This window comes from Hypanus sabinus, chromosome 26 (genome assembly GCF_030144855.1).
Source record: "Hypanus sabinus isolate sHypSab1 chromosome 26, sHypSab1.hap1, whole genome shotgun sequence".
NCBI lineage: Eukaryota > Metazoa > Chordata > Chondrichthyes > Myliobatiformes > Dasyatidae > Hypanus > Hypanus sabinus.
The window spans coordinates 47583563-47603181 of NC_082731.1; the positions used below are offsets into that span (position 1 = coordinate 47583563).

Below are 19619 nucleotides of genomic sequence, written 5' to 3' on the forward strand. Positions count from 1 at the left end.
CAAAGGGACTTGGGAGTCTTTTTGCTGGATCCCATAAAGGTTAACTTGCAGGTTGAGTCAGTGGCAAAGGAAAGCAAATGCAATTTTAGCATTAATTTAGAGAGGACTAGAATATAAAAGCAAGAATGTAATGCTCAGGTTCTATAAGGCATTGGTCAGACCACTTTTGGGAGTACTGTAAGCAGTTTTGGGCCACTTATCTAAAAAAAGATGTGCTAGCATTGGAGGGTCCAGAGGAGGCTGATAAGAATAATTTCAGGAATGATAGGGTTAATATATGAGGAGCTCTGATCCTGAACTCAGTGGAGTATAGAAAGATGTCACTTGGCATTTTAGATGAGGTAGTAAATTGGATTAAGTGTTGGCTTTGTGGGAGAAGCCAGAGTATGGTCATAGAAAGTTGCCTCTCTGACTAGAGGTCTGCAACTAGTGGGGTGCTATAGGGATTGATGCAGGGTTCGTTGATTGTCATCTACATCAATGACAACATGATAATGTGGTTAACTGAATCAGCAAATTTGCAGATAACACCAAGATTAGGGGTGTAGTGGACAGCAAGACAATCAAGTGCTTCAGAACGGCATCTGGAACAGCTGGGAAAATAGGCTGAATAAAAGCAGTCAAGTGTGATGTGCTGCACTTTGGGAGGACCAACTAGGATAGGTCTTACACGATGAATAGTAGGGCACTAAGGAGTAGAACAAAAGGATCTGGGAATACAGGTCCAAATTTATTGAAAGTGACAGCACAGGTAGATAGGGCTATAAAGAAAGTTTTGGCACATTGGCCTTCATAAGTCAAAGTACAGAGTACAGGAGATGGGATCTTACGTTTAATTTGTATAAGACAATGGTGAGCCCAATTTGGAGTGTAGTGTGCAGTTTTGGTAATCTACCTACAGGAAAGATGTATACAAGGTTGAAAGACATAAAATTCTACGCTCCGGGGAATAAAGTCCTAACCTATTCAACCTTTCTCTATAACTCAGTTCCTCAAGTCCTGGCAACATCCTTGTAAACTTTCTCTGCACTCTTTCAACCTTATTAATATCCTTCCTGTAATTAGGTGACCAAAACTGCTCACAATACTCCAAATTCGGCCTCACCAGTGTCTTATACAACCTCACCATAACATTCCAACTCTTATACTCAATACTTTATAAATCAAAGGCCAATGTACCAAAAGCTATCTTTACAACTCTATCTACCCGTGACACCACTTTTAGGGAATTTTGTATCTGTATTCCCAGATCCCTCTGTTCTACTGCACTCCTCAGTGCCCTTCCATTTACCTTGTACGTTCTACCTTGGTTTGTCCTTCCAAAGTGCAATACTTCACACTTGTCTGTATTTAACTCCATCTGCCATTTTTTAGCCCATTTTTTCAGCTGGTTCAAATCCCTCTGCAAGCTTTGAAAACCTTCCACACTGACCACTACACATCCAATCTTTGTATCATCAGCAAATTTGCTGATCCAATTTACCACATTATCATCCAGCACTGATCCCTGTGGCACACCACTAGTCACAGGCCTCCACTCAGATAAGCAATCCTCCACTACCACTCTCTGACTTCTCCCATTGAGCCAATGTCTGATCCAATTTACTACCTCACCATGTATACCTAGCAACTGAATCTTCCTAACTAACCTCCCATGCGGGACCTTGTCAAAGGCCTTTCTGAAGTCCATGTAGACAACATCCACTGCCTTCCCTTCATCCACTTTCCTGGTAACCTCCTCAAAAAAACTCTAAGATTGGTTAAACATGACCTACCATGCACAAAGCCATGTTGACTCTCCCTAATAAGTACCTGTCTATCCAAATACTTGTATAGTTGGCCCTCCTTATCCACGGATTCAACCAACCATGGATCAGGAAAACCCGGAAGTTCTCTCTCCAGCACTCGTTGATTAAGCATGTACAGACGATATTTTTTCTTGTCATTATTCCCTAAATAATACAATATAACAACTATTTACATAGCATTTACATTGTATTAGGTATTATAAGTAATCTAGAAATGATTTAAAAGTACAGGCAGTCCCCGGGTTATGAATGAGTTCCGTTCCCGAGTCCATCTTTAAGTCGGATTTGAAGTCAGAACAGGTACATCTGGTATTATTTAGCCTCAGTTAGTAAAATGTTTGTCTTCGTATACAGTATATATTCTATGCATATAAAACACTCAAGAAATATACGTATTTCAATAACTTAACCACTGCGAAGGGTTGAAGGGTTTCAGCCCGAAACGTCATCACTACCTTCTCCCATAGATGCTGTCTGGCCTGCTGAGTTCTGCCAGCATCTTGAGTTTTTATTTCCAGCATCTGCAGATTCACTCGTGTTGCCTTTGAATTTAACCACTGCGTTGCTTAGTAATAATTGTAGCTTTCATTGGGGCAGGGCTTTTCACATTCTCTATTAAAATTGTTCCAATCGTTGACCAACTGTAGCCTAATGCTTTTCCAGTGACCGATGGCGTTTCACCTCTTTCCAATCGCATTATTACTTCCACCTTATTTTCAATCGCGATCGTGATTATTTTTATGAAGAGAAACACTACGGATTCAGAGCTGTACCGCCAGGTCCTAATGTCCATCGCACAGAGACATGTTAAATAAAGTCCGGGGTTCCATTGGGTCCCAAAGATCACCACACTGATACATGTTAAATAAGGGACTTGAGCATCTGCAAACTTTGGTAGCCACAGGGGAGTCCCGGAACCAATCCCCTGCAGATAAGGAGGGCCGACTGTAGAGCCTGTCTGTTAGTACTCCTTCCAATAATTTACCTACTACCGACATCAAACTTACTGGCCTGTAATTTCCTGGATTATTTTTAGAGCCTTTTTTAAACAACGGAACTACATGAGCCATCCTCCAATTCTCCGGCACCTCACCCGTAGATACAGACATTTCAAATAAATCTGCCAGGGCCCCTGCAATTTCAACACTAGTCTCCTTCACGGTCCGAGGGAATACCCTGTCAGGTCCTGGGGATTTATCTACTCTGATTTGTCTCAAGACAGCAAGCACCTCCTCCTCTTCAATCTGTATAGGTTCCATGACCTCACTACTTGTTTGTCTTATTTCCTTTGACTCCATGCCAGTTTCCTTAGTAAATACTGATGCAAAAAACCCATTTAAGATCTCCCCCATTTGTTTTGGTTCCATACATAGCCGACCACTCTGATCTTCAAGAGAACCAATTTTGTCCCTTACTATCCTTTTGTTCTTAATATACTCTTTGGATTATCCTTCACCTTGACTGCCAAAGGTACCTCATGTCTTCTTTTAGCCCTTCTGATATTTTTCCATTGAGGTTGGTTGGGATTACTAGAGGTCATGGGTTAAAGGTGAAAGGTGAAACATTTAAGGGGACCTCAAGAGAAAACTTCTTCATTCAGAATTGCCAGTGCATGGAACAAGCTCCCAGTGCAAGTGAGCTTGATTTCAATGTTTAAGGGAAGTGTGGATAGGTATATTGACAGTAGAACTATAGATGGCTATGGTCTGGGTCCAGGTCAATGGACTAGGCAGTTTAAATAGTTCAGCGTGAACAAGATGGGCCAAGGGGCCTGTTTCTGTGCCCTACTTTTCTATGACTCTAATGAGAGGGGATCTCATAGAAACCTGTCAAATACTGAAAGGACTGAATAGAGTAGATGTATGGAGATGTACAGTGGGTGAGTCTAGGACCAGAGGGACATGAGGAGGAATTTCATTAACCAGAGGGTAATGAATTCTGGGTATTCATTGCCATAAGTAACTGTAGTGGCCAAGTCATTGGATATATTTAAACTGGAGTTTGACAGCTTCTTGGTTAGTCTGGGCATCAAAGGTTACAGGGTAAAAGCAGGTGAATGGGGTCGAGAGAGATAATTAATCAGCCGTGATGGAATGGCAGAACAGACTCAATGGGCCAAATGACCCAAATTCTGCAAGAATGTCTTATTTTGGACAGTTAAACTAGGGTAGAACCTACTTGATGAATAGTAGGAACGTGTTGAGCATTGTGGAACAGAGGGACCTGGGAGTACAAGTGCACAGATCGCTGAAAATGCCATGCAAGTAGACAGGGTGGTGTAACAGGCATTTAGCATGCTAACCTTCAGTCACAGCATCAAGCTTAGGAGCAGGGACATAATGTTGCAGTTATACAAGTTATTAGTGAAGCACTTGGAGTACTTTGTACAGTTTCATATTCCACCTTTACCTTCTTAATGACTTTTTAGTTGCATTTTGTTAGTATTTCAAAACTTCCCAGTCCTCAAACTTCTAATTTTTATTCTATTGTATGTCCTCCCTTTGGCTTTTATGTTGGTTTTGTCTTGTTAGCCACAGCTGTGTCATCTTGCCTTTAGAATACTACTTCTTCGGGACATATATATTCTGTGCCTTCCAAATTACCTTGCAGAAACTTCAGCTGTTGTTGCTCTGCCATCATTCCTGCCAATGTTCTTTTCCAATCAATTCTGACCAACCCCTCTCTCATGTCACTGTGATTCCTGTTACTCCACTGTAATACTCCTTTGACTTTATCATCTCCTTCTCAAAATTCAGGGTGAATTCTATCATATTATGATCACTTTCTCCCCCAAGGGTTCTTTTACCTTAAGCTCCTTAATCATTTCCAGATCTCTGCACAACACCCAATCCAGAATAGCTTATCCCCCAGTGGGCTCAACCATGAGCTGCTTGAAAAAACCATCTCTTAGGCCAGGGGTGTCAAACTCAAATACACAGTGGGCCAAAATTTAAAAATCGGTACAAGTTGAGGGCCGGACTGGTTCAGCGTTTTTTGCAAAACTTATTGAAATGAATTTATTACACATATTAACCTGGAACTAACAAAGCTTAGGTTATTGCCTACAAAAACAACACTAAACATTAAATAAATAAAAAGTCAGTTGCATTTATTTCTTATGGCTTTATCTGCAGCTTTTCCGGAGTAATTTCTAATGAAAACATTTTTCCACAGGCCAACACTCCGTGATTCACACTAGTCTAAGCCAGATACTTGGCATCTCATCTTGGATGCAAGTTCATCAATGTTTGGAGTCAGGCTCTGAGCTGAGGAAAGACTCAGAATTGAGTGAAGGTGTTCATCAGAAAGACAACTCCTGTGTGATGATGTAGCGGTGTGCTACACGCAGCGCTAAAATTACGACACGGAGTCGGTAACTGCAGTCGAAGGAAAAAACTTTATTCGAAAACTTCAGCCTCACTTTTAAGCCTTTGTCAACCGGCCCCCCATGGCGCAGAGGCTCCAAAGCTCTGTGCTCGCAAACCCCCGTAGGCTATCTAATTGTGAGTCGGTTCGGATACGCTAGGAAATGGGTCGCCACATAACCCCCCCCAGAACCGGCGATACACCCCCCAATGTCCACAGTTTGGGCCAGAACCTGCTTGGGAGGTCGGCCTCTGCGCCGAGGCACCGGAAACTCGGCCGGTTGCGCCAGGTCCACATGGGCCGGTTTGAGGCGGTCCACCGTGAAAACCTCCTCTTTCCCCCCAACGTCCAGCACGAACGTGGACCCGTTGTTCCGGAGCACCATAAACGGCCCCTCGTATGGCCGCTGCAGCGGTGGCCGATGCCCGCCCCTTCGTACAAACACAAACTTACAGTTCTGTAGGTCTTTGGGTACGCAGGTCGGGTGCCGCCCGTGCTGTGAAGTGGGTATGGGGGCCAGGTTACCGAGCTTCTCGCGTAGTCTGCCCAGGACTGCTGCGGGTTCTTCCTCTTGCCCCCTTGGGGCTGGTAGGAACTCCCCGGGGACGACCAGGGGCGCGCCGTATACCAACTCGGCCGACGAGGCGTGCAGGTCGTCCTTGGGCGCTGTGCAGATGCCGAGTAGGACCCAGGGAAGCTCGTCCGCCCAGTTGGCTCCTCGCAGGCGGGCCATGAGGGCCGACTTCAGGTGACAGTGGAAACGCTCCACTAGCCCGTTCGACTGCGGGTGGTAGGCAGTTGTGTGGTGCAGCTGAGTCCCCAAAAGGCTGGCCATAGCTGACCACAGGCTGGAGGTGAACTGGGCGCCTCTGTCGGAGGTAATGTGGGCCGGGACACCAAAGCGAGATATCCAGGTGGCGATCAGGGCTCGGGCGCAAGATTCGGAGGTGGTGTCGGTGAGCGGGACCGCCTCTGGCCATCTTGTGAACCGGTCCACGATAGTCAGGAGGTAACGCGCCCCGTGCGACACTTGCAGGGGGCCCACGATATCCACATGAATGTGGTCGAAACGCCGGTGGGCGGGATGGAACTGCTGCGGTGGGGCTTTGGTGTGCCGCTGCACCTTGGCCGTCTGGCAGTGCATGCACGTTCTGGCCCATTCACTGACCTGTTTGCAGAGTCCGTGCCAAACGAACCTGCTAGAAACCATCCGGACAGTTGTCCGGATGGAGGGATGCGCCAAGTTATGAATGGAGTCGAAAACGCGGCGCCGCCATGCTGTCGGAACGACTGGACGGGGCTGGCCGGTGGCGACGTCACAGAGTAGGGTCCTCTCACCTGGGCCCACGGGGAGGTCCTGGAGCTGCAGACCGGAGACTGCGGTTCTGTAACTCGGAATCTCCTCATCCGCCTGCTGCGCCTCTGCCAGTGCCTCAAAGTCTACCCCTTGGGAAAGGGCATGAACGGTAGGGCAAGAGAGCGCATCCGCCACGACATTGTCCTTACCCGAGACGTGCCGGACATCCGTCGTGTATTCAGAGATGTAGGACAGGTGGCGTTGCTGGCGGGACGACCAGGGGTCGGATGCTTTCGTAAACGCAAAGGTAAGCGGTTTGTGGTCCGTGAACGCGGTGAAGGGCCGACCTTCTAGGAAGTACCTGAAATGCCGGATTGCCAGGTAGAGCGCCAACAGTTCCCGGTCGAAAGCACTGTACTTAAGCTCGGGTGGTCGCAGGTGTTTGCTGAAAAACGCCAGGGGTTGCCAGCGACCTGCGATGAGCTGCTCCAGCACCCCACCGACTGCCGTGTTTGATGCGTCCACTGTGAGGGCGGTAGGGGTGTCCATTCTGGGATGTACTAGCATTGCGGCGTCCGCCAAAGCTTCCTTCGTTTGAACGAAAGCGGTGGCGGACTCCTCGTCCCAGGTAATGTCCTTGCTCGGACCCGACATCAGGGCGATCCGGGCAGCTGAAGGGAGGAAGCGGCGGTAGAAATTGACCATACCTACGAATTCCTGAAGGCCTTTGATCGTGGTGGGTCGGGGGAAGTGGCGGACCGCATCTACCTTAGCGGGCAGAGGGGTTGCCCCGTCTTTAGTAATCCTGTGGCCCAGGAAGTCAATGGTATCGAGTCCGAACTGGCAGTTGGCGGGGTTGATTGTAAGACCGTACTCACTCAGTCGGGCGCAGAGTTGATGGAGGTGGGACAGATGCTCCTGACGACTGCCGCTGGCTATGAGGACGTCATCCAAATAGATGAACGCGAAGTCCAGGTCCCGTCCCACCGCGTCCATTAACCGCTGGAACGTCTGTGCGGCATTCTTCAGGCCGAACGGCATGCGGAGGAACTCGAAAAGGCCGAAAGGGGTGATGAGAGCCGTTTTGGGGACGTCATCAGGATGCATCGGGATTTGATGGTATCCCCTGACGAGATCTACCTTGGAGAAGATCCGTGCGCCGTGCAGGTTTGCTGCAAAGTCCTGAATGTGCGGCACAGGGTAGCGGTCCGGTGTGGTAGCCTCGTTCAGCCTGCGGTAGTCGCCGCACGGTCTCCAGCCCCCCGTCGCTTTGGGCACCATGTGCAGGGGGGAGGCCCATGGGCTGTCGGACCGCCGGATGATCCCCAATTCCTCCATCCTCTGGAACTCCTCCTTCGCCAGTCGGAGCTTGTCTGGGGGAAGCCGCCGAGCACGGGCATGGAGGGGTGGTCCCTGGGTCGGGATGTGGTGCTGTACGCCGTGCCTGGGCATGGCCGCTGTGAACTGCGGTGCCAGAACCGATGGGAACTCCGCCAGGACCCTGGTGAAGTCGTTGTCGGACAGCGTGATGGAGCCGAGGTGAGGGGCTGGCAACTGGGCTGCACCCAGGGAGAACGTCTGAAAGGTCTCGGCGTGTATCAGTCTCTTCCTGGGCAGGTCGACCAGCAGGCTGTGAGCCCGCAAAAAATCCGCACCCAGAAGCGGTTGGGCTACGGCGGCCAGTGTGAAGTCCCACGTGAACTGGCTGGAGCCGAACTGTAGCTGCACCTGACGGGTGCCATAGGTCCTTACGGTGCTGCCATTCACGGCCCTCAGGGGGGGACCCGGTGCCCTGCTGCGGGTGTCGTAACTCGTCGGAGGTAAAACACTGATCTCAGCCCCAGTATCGACCAAAAACCGGCGTCCCGACTTTCTATACCACACATACAGGAGGTTATCCCGATGGCCAGCCGCCGTAGCCATCAGCGGCGGCTGGCCCTGGCGTTTCCCGGGAACTTGCAGGGCGGGCGACAACGGCGGGCTTCTGCGCCCCACCGCTGGTGGTAGAAGCACCAGTGTTCATTGGGCCGGGGGTTGGCGGGCTCTGTGGCCGGGCCTGGACTGGTTTGCTGCTGGGAGCGTGGCTGGGTGATCTGTGCGATGGACGCCCCGCTCACCTTTTTGGCGTTCCACAGCAAGTCCGCCCGGGCTGCCACCTTCCGGGGGTCACTGAAATCCGCATCGGACAGCAGCAGGCGCATGTCCTCGGGCAGCTGCTCCAGGAATGCCTGCTCAAACATGAGGCAGGGTGTGTGGCCGTCGGCGAGAGACAACATCTCATTCATTAAAGCCGAAGGAGGTCTGTCGCCCAAGCCATCCAGGTGTAGTAAACGGGCAGCCCGCTCGCGCTGAGAGAGTCTGAAAGTCCTGAGGAGCAGGGCTTTGAATTCCGTGTACTTGCTGTCTGCCGGGGGCGACTGTACGAACTCCGCGACCTGGGTCGCTGTGTCCTGGTCGAGGGAGCTCACCACGTAGTAGTAGCGGGTGTCTTCTGAGGTGATCTGGCGAACGTGGAATTGGGCTTCGGCTTGCTGGAACCATAGGTCCGGGCGCTGTGTCCAGAAACCTGGCAGTTTCAACGAAACCGCATGAACAGAGGCGGCGTCGGTCATTTCTGGTCCAAAAATCGTTTGGACCGTCGGGGTCACCAATTGTAGTGGTGTGCTACACGCAGCGCTAAAATTACGACACGGAGTCGGTAACTGCAGTCGAAGGAAAAAACTTTATTCGAAAACTTCAGCCTCACTTTTAAGCCTCTGTCAACCGGCCCCCCATGGCGCAGAGGCTCCAAAGCTCTGTGCTCGCAAACCCCCGTAGGCTATCTAATTGTGAGTCGGTTCGGATACGCTAGGAAATGGGTCGCCACAATGTTTTGTTTATCTTCATCAAAGAGAACAGTTGTTCACACAGCTATGTGCTGCCAAACATCGAGAGCAGTTGAGCTGCTTGGGTACGCAGCTGGGGCATTGTGTCGGGAATGAAACGTAGAAACTGCAGCGTCCACCGAGTCATACTTTGCCTTGAGTGTGTCACTACATTGGAGTTCAATCAGCTCCATTTGTATGTTGGTTGGTGCGCTTTCCACGTCAGCTGCAAATGGATTACTGAGCAGTTCAAACCTGCTTTTTTGGGCTTCAAAGTCGGCAAATCGCCGTGTGAAGTCGGCACCAAGTATGCTAAGTTTTTCAGCAAACTTTGCACGTGGGAACACTGCGGTAGAAACCTGCTCTTTCATAGTTTGGCAACACGGAAAATGGCTCAAGTTTTCTTGCTGCATCTGCGTCTCCCACAGGCGCAGCTTGGTTTTAAAAGCCCTCACTGCAGCGTACATGTCTGTGATCACACGACCCCGCCCCTGAAGCTGCAGGTTGAGCGCACTGAGATGGTTCATGATGTCACACAGAAACGCCATTTCACAAAGCAACTTCTTATCCCAGAGCTCTGTTGTGTCTTTCCCTTTGCTTTCCATGAACTGACAAATCTCCTCACGCAACTCGAAACATCTTTTCAGCACTTTTCCTTGGCTTAACCATCGCACCTGTGTGATAGGGCAAATCATTATATTCTGAACCCAACTCCTCCAGAAACGACTTGAACTCGCGGTGATTTAAACCTTTGGCTCTTATGAAGTTAACTGCTCGTGTTATGGTGCTCATTATATGTTCCATTTTCAAGGCTTTGCCACACAACGATTCCTAGTGTGTGATGCAGTGATAAGCTGTCAGCTCCTGCGCCGTTTTCCTCCCGCATCTTCTCCCGGATCCTGCCCACCAATCCACTCTTTTGACCACACATCGAGGGCTTCTGTTTCTTGTCCAGATGCTTGTATTTGTTGTGGTGTTTCGTTTCATAGTGTCATCTTACGTCATATTCTTTAATTACAGCCACACCGTCTCCGCACACAAGACAAACAGGTTTGCCCTTTATATCTGCGAAGATATACTCTGCCTCCCACCTGCCTTGAGAACCCCTGTTTTCAAAGTCCACCTTTCGTTCAGCCATTTTTGGGGTGAGGGATAGCTGAAAGTTGACCACACGTGACTAGCGCCATAAGGATGCTGATGAGAGAGTAAGGCAAGCGCGAGCAATGCACTGGCAGTGCATTGTGGGATTTGTAGTATTAGTGGTGCATGCAATATACCGGCGGGCCAGCTCTAATAGAAAAAAAATTTATTCATTAATGATATTCAGGAAATAAACCAGGGAAATCGAATAAACACTAAAAACCCTGAAAACCTGGTACCTGAATAAACTCAGCATTAGCCATATCATACGCCATAGGCGCTTCGATTACTGGGGCCAGCTTTAATAGTAATTAGATATTATCTTGTGGGCCAAAGGTAATTCCACCACGGGCCGGATTTGGCCCGCGGGCCTTGAGTTTGACATATGTCTTAGGCATTCTAGAAATTACCCCTTTTTGGAATCTACCACCAACCTAATTTTTCCAATCTACCTGCATATTGAAATCCCATGTCTATTGCTACATTGCCTTTCTGGCACGCATTTTCCATCTCCCATTGTAATTTGTAGACCACATCCTTACTACTGTTTGGGGGTCTGTATAAAACTCCAGTCAGGGTCTTTTTATGCTTGCAGTTCCTTCACTCTATCCGCAATGATTCAACACCCTCCATGTTGCAACTCGCATCGTTGCCAGCAAGGATATTGGACTCCTCCAATTCAGGTGTATCCTATCCCATTTGTAAAGGTCATACATTCCTCAGAAGAGATCCCAACGATGCATAAATCTGAAACCCTGTCCCCTGCACCAGTTGCTGAGCCACACATTTACCTGTCAAATCATTCCATTCTTACCCTCACTATCACATGGTACAGGCAGCAATCCAGAGATTTCTACCCTGGAGGTTCCATTTCTCAGCTTTCTACCTAGCTGTCTAAAATCTCTCTTCAGGACCATCACCTTGACTACTTATGTCATTGGTTCCAATCTGCACCAAAACTTCTGATGCTTACCCTTACCCTCAAGAGTGCCATGCACCTGATCTGAGACATCCCTGAACTGGCACCAGGGAGGCAACATACCACCTGGATGTTTCTATCGGGCCTACAAAACTTTGTCTCTGTTCTTCTGACTAAGGAATCTCCTATCAAAACTGCAGTTCTCTTCACCTCTCTGCTCTTCCGAGCCACATCACCAGACTTAGTGCTAGAGACCTGGTCGCTGTGGCTTCCCCAGTAGGTCGTCCCCTTCATTAGTATCTAGGTATATACTTATTGAGGGGAATGGTCACAGGTGTACACTGCACTTTCTGTGCAATTCCCCTCCTCCTGACAGTCACCTAGGAGTGACTGCCTAGGAGTCACCTGCAACCTAGGAGTGACTACCTCCCTGTAGCTCTTCTCTGTCACCTACACATTCTCCTGTATGTCGAAGGTCATCTGGTTGCAGGTCCAGTTCCTAAATATGTTCTCTTGGGAGCTGCAGCCTGGTGCACATCTGTTTATCTGGGAGACTGGAGGTCTCTCAGACTTCCCACATCCCACGCAGTACAGAACACTACCCCGGAGCCATTCGCACTACTTTACTATGCCCTAATAGATGAGGAATGAACAAGGACAGAAAGAGTAACTTACAAGACAATGTACGAGGGCTGATTGATATGTTTGTGGCCTAAGGTAGAAGGAGATGAGTTATACAGCTCTCATTACATGCACATGCAGTTCAACTGAGTGATTATGCAATAAGTTTGAAATTAAGAACTCGTAAAGGGTGATTGATAGGTTTGTGACCTAAGGTAGAAGGAGATGAGTTATTAACTTCAAACTTCCTGCATAATCAAAGTGTTGACCTGTATGTGTAACTCATCTCATTCTACCTTAAGTCATGAACTTTTCAATCACCAATCTGTGGACACTTTCTGGAGGCCCAAGATCCGTATGCTCCATGACCACTGGATTAAGTGTGTAAATGTAGGAGGGGACTATGCTGAAAAATAAGTGTGTTGGGTTTTCTAAAACTAACTCCTTCTACCTTAGGCCATGAACTTATCAATCACCCCTTGTACCTTACAAAAAGCTGATCTTGTCTAAGCCTGATGAGCCAAAGTCACTCCAAAGACTGGCACACTCAAAATGAAGCACCACTCCACTTGCACTTGAATTATTCTTATTGGCCCTTTCTAACCCTGTGGCTGATTGGTTGCTCCTCAATTCAGAAAAACTGGAGTGAAACTCTGTCTTCAAAGTCTCTATTGCCACCCTGATTAAAAAGTAACTTTTTCCGCACACCCTTGGTGTCCAACTAATTATCCAACTAAGAAAACTCAATATAATGATGGAGGATTCAGTAGTTAAAGGAGTAAATAGGTGGTTCTGTGGTCACATAAATGATTGCATGATGGTATCTTATTTCCCAGGTGCCAAAGATTATCATTGAGCAGCCACTGATCATTCTGGATAGAGAGTGAACAGCTAAAGGCTCATGGTCCACTGCAAGCCCAACAGTACAGAAAGAAACAGGAATGAGGACAAGAAAAATTAAGCCAATGCTGGAAGGTAATAATATCCAGTACCACCCAACAGTGCAGATGAATGTGAGGCTGTGGAGGTGCAAGAGTGAGACTTCTAGCTTCATAGAGATTTGGTACAAAAGAATGCAGTTAGGGTGGGTGACAGGATCATCATGAGAGCATTTCTGTGGCAGTTGTCAGAATTAAATATTTATAGGAAAAGGCAAAGATAAAACACATGTCAAGAATGAAAATTGGGGAAGAGCCCACACTCATTCCAAACTTTATTTGCTTCATCTTCAGGGACTCTGACTGAACCTTCCATGTTCTACACTGGTTTTGTGTGGATGTTCCAGATCCTTTCACATCCTGTGTGGATGAGTGCTTTAAATTTGGTTCAGAAGTTGATGGGAACATGGGGAGAATAAAATGGTATTAGTGCAGTCAGCGCTCAATGCTTAGCACAAACAGTGAACCAGAGGAGTTGTTTCCATGCTCTATGACTGCCTGACTAGAAATGGACTGGAAATAATAACCTGAAGCTAAATCAGAAACATTCAAAGAGATTCAAGGGGGTTAGAGTAGTCATATTCCCACAAGGGAATTGGAATACTACATTTAGAGTCTCTGGTTGACAAGATGAATAGTAAGTCTGGTATGATGCCAAGAGTTAAATATCCCAAAAAAAGACTGGAAGAACAAAGTTTAAAGCTTAAATTAAAGTTTAAATTAGGAAAGCAAAGAGCAGATAAGAAAAACATATCCAGTAGACAGAATATATAAAGAGAAAAACAATAAGGAAAGTGTAAGGCCAACCAGGACCAAAAAGCTAATAAAGTCATAATATGCTAGAAATCATCCCCGTGTCAAAGAAGTCTTCAGTGTCCTGCCTAAATGACTAACGTCCCGTTGCACTCACATCCATCATCATGAAGTGTTTCGAGAGGCTCGTCATGAGGCACATCAAGACCCTGCTGCCCCCCTCATTGGACCCCCTGCAGCTCACGTACCGTCCTAAACGTTCAACAGACGACGCCATTGCCATCACCCTCCACCTGGCCCTAACCCACCTGGACAAAAAAAAAGACGTATGTTTCAATGCTTCATAGACTTCAGTTCAGCATTCAACACAATCATTCCTAAGAAACTGATTGGAAAGCTGTGCTTACTGGGCCTGAACACCTTTCTCTTCAACTGGATCTAGACTTCCTGACTGGGAGACCTCAAGTCAGTCTGGATTGGAAGCAGCATCTCCAACACCATCAAGCTGAGCACAGGGGGCCCCCAGGGCCATGTGCTCAGTCCACTGCTGTTCACTCTGCTGACCCACGACTGTGCAGCAATACTCAGTTCAAATCACATCAAGTTCGCTGACGACACAACCGTGGTGGGTCTCATTAACAAGAACAACAAGTCAGCATACAGACGCAGCGGCTAACAGAATGGTGCAGAGCCAACAACCGGTCTCTAAATGTGAACAAAACAAAAGAAATGGTTGTTGACTTCGGGAGGGCATGGAGTGATCTCTCTTAGCTGAACATCGATGACTCCTCGGTAGAGATCGTTAAGAGCACCAAATTTCTTGGTGTTCACCCGGCAGAGAATCTCACCTGGTCCCTCAGCACCAGCTCCACAGCAAAGAAATCCCAGAAGCATCTCTACTTTCTGCGAAGGCTGAGGAAAGTCCATCTCCCACCCCCCCATCCTCATCACATTCTATAGGGGTTGTATTGAGAGCATCCTGAGCAGCTGCATCACTGCCTGGTTTGGAAATTGCACCATCTCGGATCGCAAGACCCTGCAGCGGATAGTGAGGTCAGCTGAGAAGATCATCAGGGTCTCTCTTCCCACCATTACAGACATTTACACCACACGCTCCATCCGCAAAGCAGACAGCATTATGAAGGACCCCACACACCCCTCATACAAGCCCTTCTCCCTCCGACCATCTGGGATTTGGCACCAAAGCATTCGGGCTCTCACGACCAGTCTATGTAACAGTTTCTTCCCCCAAGCCATCAGACTCCTCAATTCCCAGAGTCTGGACTGCCCTTTACTGTGCCCATTGTCTTGTTAATTATTTACTGTAATGCCTGCACTGTTCTGTGCACTTTATGCAGTCCTGGGTAGGTCAGCAGTCTAGTGTTGTTTTCTGCTGTGTTGTTTTTACGTGTTTCAGTGTGGTTTTTGTACTGTTTTATGTAGCACCATGGTCCTGAAAAACATTGTCTTGTTTTTACTGTGTATTGTACCAGCAGTTATGGTCGAAATGACAATAAAAGGTGACTTGACTTGACTTGATAACTGGCTGGTCAGGCAACACATGTGGAGAGAGAAACAAGATGTCAGGTCCTGTTCCTCTGTGTATGAACTTTCTTAATGTATACTTTGTGGTTGTCTGTGGAAGAGGTAGATATTGATGTCATAATTAAAGAAAAAGGGTTTTAAACATTGGGATAAGGAGGTATAGAAATGCAGGCCAGAAAGGAGAGTCAGTGGATTTCCATAGGGCCTTTGACAAGGTGCCACACATGATGCTGCTTAACAAGAAAAGCCCATTGTATTTCAGGAAAGATACCAGCATGGAATGGCGTTTGGCTGACTGGCAGGAGGCAAAGACTCAGAATAAAATGGGTCTATTCTGGTTGACTAGTGGTGTCCCACTGTGCTCGAGGTTGAAACTGCATCCTTTCATGCAATAGGTCAATGATTTGGATGACAGAATAGATGGCTTTGTGGCCACATTTGCAGATGATATGAGGAAAGGCAGGTAGTGTTGAGGGAACAGGGAGTCTGCAGAAGGTCTTAGATTAGGGAAATAGGCAAAGAAGTGGCAGATGAAATATAGAGAAGTGTATGGTCATGCATTTTTGGCAGAAATAATAAAAGATGTAAACGGAGGAAACTCACTCAGTTACTGGGAGAACATACCAACTCCTTATAGACAATGGCAGGAATCAAATGCCCAGTGGTTATCACTAGCACTAACCACTATGCTACTGTGCCTCCCCAGTATGCCAAGGGCCAATATCATTAAGGAAGGTATCCAAAAATACAACTGGTCCATCGAGTCTGCTCCGCCATTCAATCATGGCTGATTCTTTTTACCCCTCCTCAGTCCCACTCCCCAGCTTTCTCCCTGTAACCTTTGATGTCAAGTCCAATTAGGAACCCATCAATCTCCACCTTAAATACACCCAACGACCTGACCTCCACAGCTGCCTGGGGTAACAAACTCAACACCCTCTGGCTAAAGAACTATCTCCACATCTCTGTTTCAAACAGATGGCTATCTATCCTGAGGCTGTACCCTCTTGTCCTAAACTTCCCCCACCACGGGAAACAACCTTCCCACATCTATTCTGCCACTTCTTTGTCCATTCCCCTCATCCTCATTGGAGCTGCATCACCACCCACAGCTCCAATCTGCTAAATAAATTTGCTGACTCTACTACATTGATTGGCCTCATCTCAAATAATAACAAGACAGCCTATGAAGAAGTCATCACCCTGGCACAGTGGTGTCAAGAAAACAACCTCCCCCTCAATATTGCAAAAAACAAAGGAGCTGGTTGTGACTACAGGAGGAATGGAGACAGGCTAACCCTATTGACATCAATGGATCTGGGGTTGAGAGGGTGAACAGCTTCAAGTTACTTGGCATACACATCACCGTGGTCTGTACATACCCCACCAAATCGCAAGAACTTTCTACAGGGGCGCAACTGAGACCATCCTGACTGGCTGCATCACTGCTTGATATGGGAACGTTACTTCCCTCTATCGCAAGGCTCTGCAGAGAGTGGTGCGGACGGCCCAGCACATCTGTATTTGTGAACTTGCCATGATTCAGGACATTTACAAAGAGAGCTGTGTAGCAAGGGCCGGAAGAATCATTGGGAACCCAAGTCACCCCAAACACAAACTGTTCTAGCTATTACCATCCGGGAAAAGGTAGCGCAGCATTAAAGCCAGAACCAACAGGCTCCAAGACAGCTTCTTCCACTAGGTCAGAGGTCGGCAACCTGCGGCTCCAGAGCCACATGCGGCTCTTTGATCTCTGTGATGCGGCTCCCCGTAGTTTGTTAGCTTTTGAAATGTAATTCGAAATTTGAAGATTATGGTGATCTTGTACAATCTGAAAACTTTGCGGAGGCACCGTTTCCTGGCACATCCGAACCGGCTCACAATTAGCCAGCGTTCAGGCTAAGGGAGATAGCCTACGGGGGTTTGTGAGTACGTGTCTTTTGGAGCATCCGCGCCCACTGGGGGTGGGTTGAGGGAGGCTTTAAAGCAAGGCTGTTTAGTTCGAATAAAGTTACCTTTGACTGCAGTCTTTATTTTAGCGCTGCGTGTAGCACACCGCTAAAACGTGTTTTTTATCGCTATTAATATACATCACCACTGCCAATGCCTGACACCCGCCAGTGCGCGCTTTCTTTTAATTCTTCGATCCAAGGTAGGCTACCTATGTAGTAACCTTCAACACAACGTCTTTTTTTTCGGAGTTCAAAATGTTTTTGTTGCATGCAGAAATGTAATTTCGTTTTCTCTGCAGGAGTTCATCAATTTCATAAATGTAACACATTATAGTTTGTTTATACATAGCATAAAGGCAAAAAAAAAACCCCGTTGTATGCAGTGTTATTTCATTTTGTGGCTCCCAGTGTTTTCTTTTCTGTGGGAAATGGGTCCATATTGGCTCTTTCAGTGGTAAACGTTGCCGACCCCTGCACTAGGTCAACAGAATGATTAACTCATGCTGACACAACTGTATTTCTAAGTTATATTAACTGTCCTGTTGTACATACTATTTATTACAAATTACTATAAATTTCACATCAAGCACTTAAACAGATGCAACATAAATATTTTTTACTCATATATATGAAGGACGCAAGTAATAAAGTCAATTAATCAAATCTAAGTCCTTCTGCAGACTGTTTCCTCAACACTACCTGCCCTTTCACTATCTTCATATTATCTGCAAACATTTGAAAGGTTACAATGAGATCCACCCTCATCCTTCTAAATTCCAGCGAGTACAGATCCAGAGCCATTATACATTCCTCATATAATAACCCTTTCATTCCCAGAATCATCCTTATGAAACTCTTTGATCCTTTTATTCCCACTCACTGCCTCCTCCCAATCAGCCAATGCTCTAACCACGCCAGTAACTTTCCTGACACACCACGGGCCCATAACTTGGAAAGCCGCCTTATGTGTAGCACCTTGTGAAAGGCCTTCGCAAAATCCAAATGTACAACATCCACTGCATCCCCTTTATCTATCCTACTTGTAATCTCCTCAAATAATTCCAACAGATTTGTCAGGCACGATTTTCCCTCAAGGAAATCATGCTGACTTTGTCCTATGTTGTCCTTTATCACTAGTACTTCACAACTTCATCCTTAACAACTGACTCCAACATCTTCCCAAACACTGTCAGGCTAACTGGTCTATAATTCCCTTTCTGCTGCTTTCTTACTTTCTTAAAGACTGGAGTGACATTTGCAATTTTCCAGTCCTCTTTCACCATGCTAGAATCCAATGATTTTTGAAAGATCATTACTAATGCTTCCATAATCACTAGCGCTACTTCCTTCAGCTTTTTAGGCACCTTCCCTCTTATAATTGTAACTGTACCCACTCCTCTTCCCTGAAGTCCTATAACATCTGGAACACTGCTAGTGTCTTCCACAGTGAAGACCGATTTAGTTGATATGCCATCTCCTTGTCCCCCGTTATTATTTCTCCGGCAACGCACACAAAATGCTGGTGGAACACAGCAGGCCAGGCAGCATCTATTAAGGAGAAGCATTGCTGACGTTTCGGGCCGAGACCCTTCGTCCTGACAGAGCTTCTCCTTATAGATGCTGCCTGGCCTGTTGTGTTCCACCAGCATTTTGCATGTGTTGCTTGAATTTCCACGTATTATTTCTCCGGCCTCATTTTCCAGCAATCCTAAATCCACTCTCATCTCCCTATCATCTTTTATGTAGTCGAGAAGCTTTTTCCATCCAGCTTGATATTGTTTGCGCGCACGCAGACAGCACGTGCACACGCGCAGGTAGCGCAGAGGCATATCGTGCACGCGGACAACACGCGCACAACTCGCGCGGGCACGGGCAAAAACACCACCTCGTAGCCCAGCTGCCAGTGTTCCCCAAAAATCACACCCACAACAGCCTCCAGAAGTGTACACTCCCCGACCACAGCCCTTAACCACCCCTGTCCGTCCGACCCTCCACCTTACCCGCTCCGAGACATCCCTGGCCGCCGGTCGGGACCTCCTGAGGTTGAGGGCCGGTGGCGAGCGCAACAGGTTCCTAATGCGGCTGGTGATACTGCTACTCTCCCCGGCCGTCGCCATCTGGCAATCCCGCTGCCTCCGGAGGCCTCGCTTGGCAAAACTTCCGAACGACAGTAAAACAAAAACTCCTCAGAAGCTGCCCGTCTTCGGGCGCCGCTCTGACAGATTCGAAGACTTTCGTTGCTGTTTATTTACTCGGAAGAATACCTCACACTCACGAACTGAGATTTAAATTCCAGCCTCCAACGGCTACCCTCGCTCGCGGCACAGCGCGTGGACCCGATTCAAACTCAATCGGCTGCAGGCGATTGGATCACCGAGAGTGATTGAACGACGGCCTGCCCAATCCCCTCGAGATC

At 47.5% G+C, this 19619-nt stretch overlaps 1 protein-coding gene across 3 annotated transcripts in view; it reads right to left on the reverse strand.

The window, feature by feature from the left end:
• Positions 1 to 19536, reverse strand: part of LOC132381542 (mitogen-activated protein kinase-binding protein 1-like) — a 146502-nt gene extending 126966 nt beyond the window's left edge. For all 3 annotated transcript variants that reach the window (XM_059951039.1, XM_059951038.1, XM_059951037.1), the window contains exon 1: positions 19204 to 19536. In XM_059951039.1, the coding sequence (XP_059807022.1) occupies positions 19204 to 19320 (117 nt within the window). In that variant the 5' untranslated portion in view covers positions 19321 to 19536. The remainder of the gene's footprint in view (positions 1 to 19203) is intronic.
• Between the last annotated feature and the right edge of the window lie 83 nt (positions 19537 to 19619).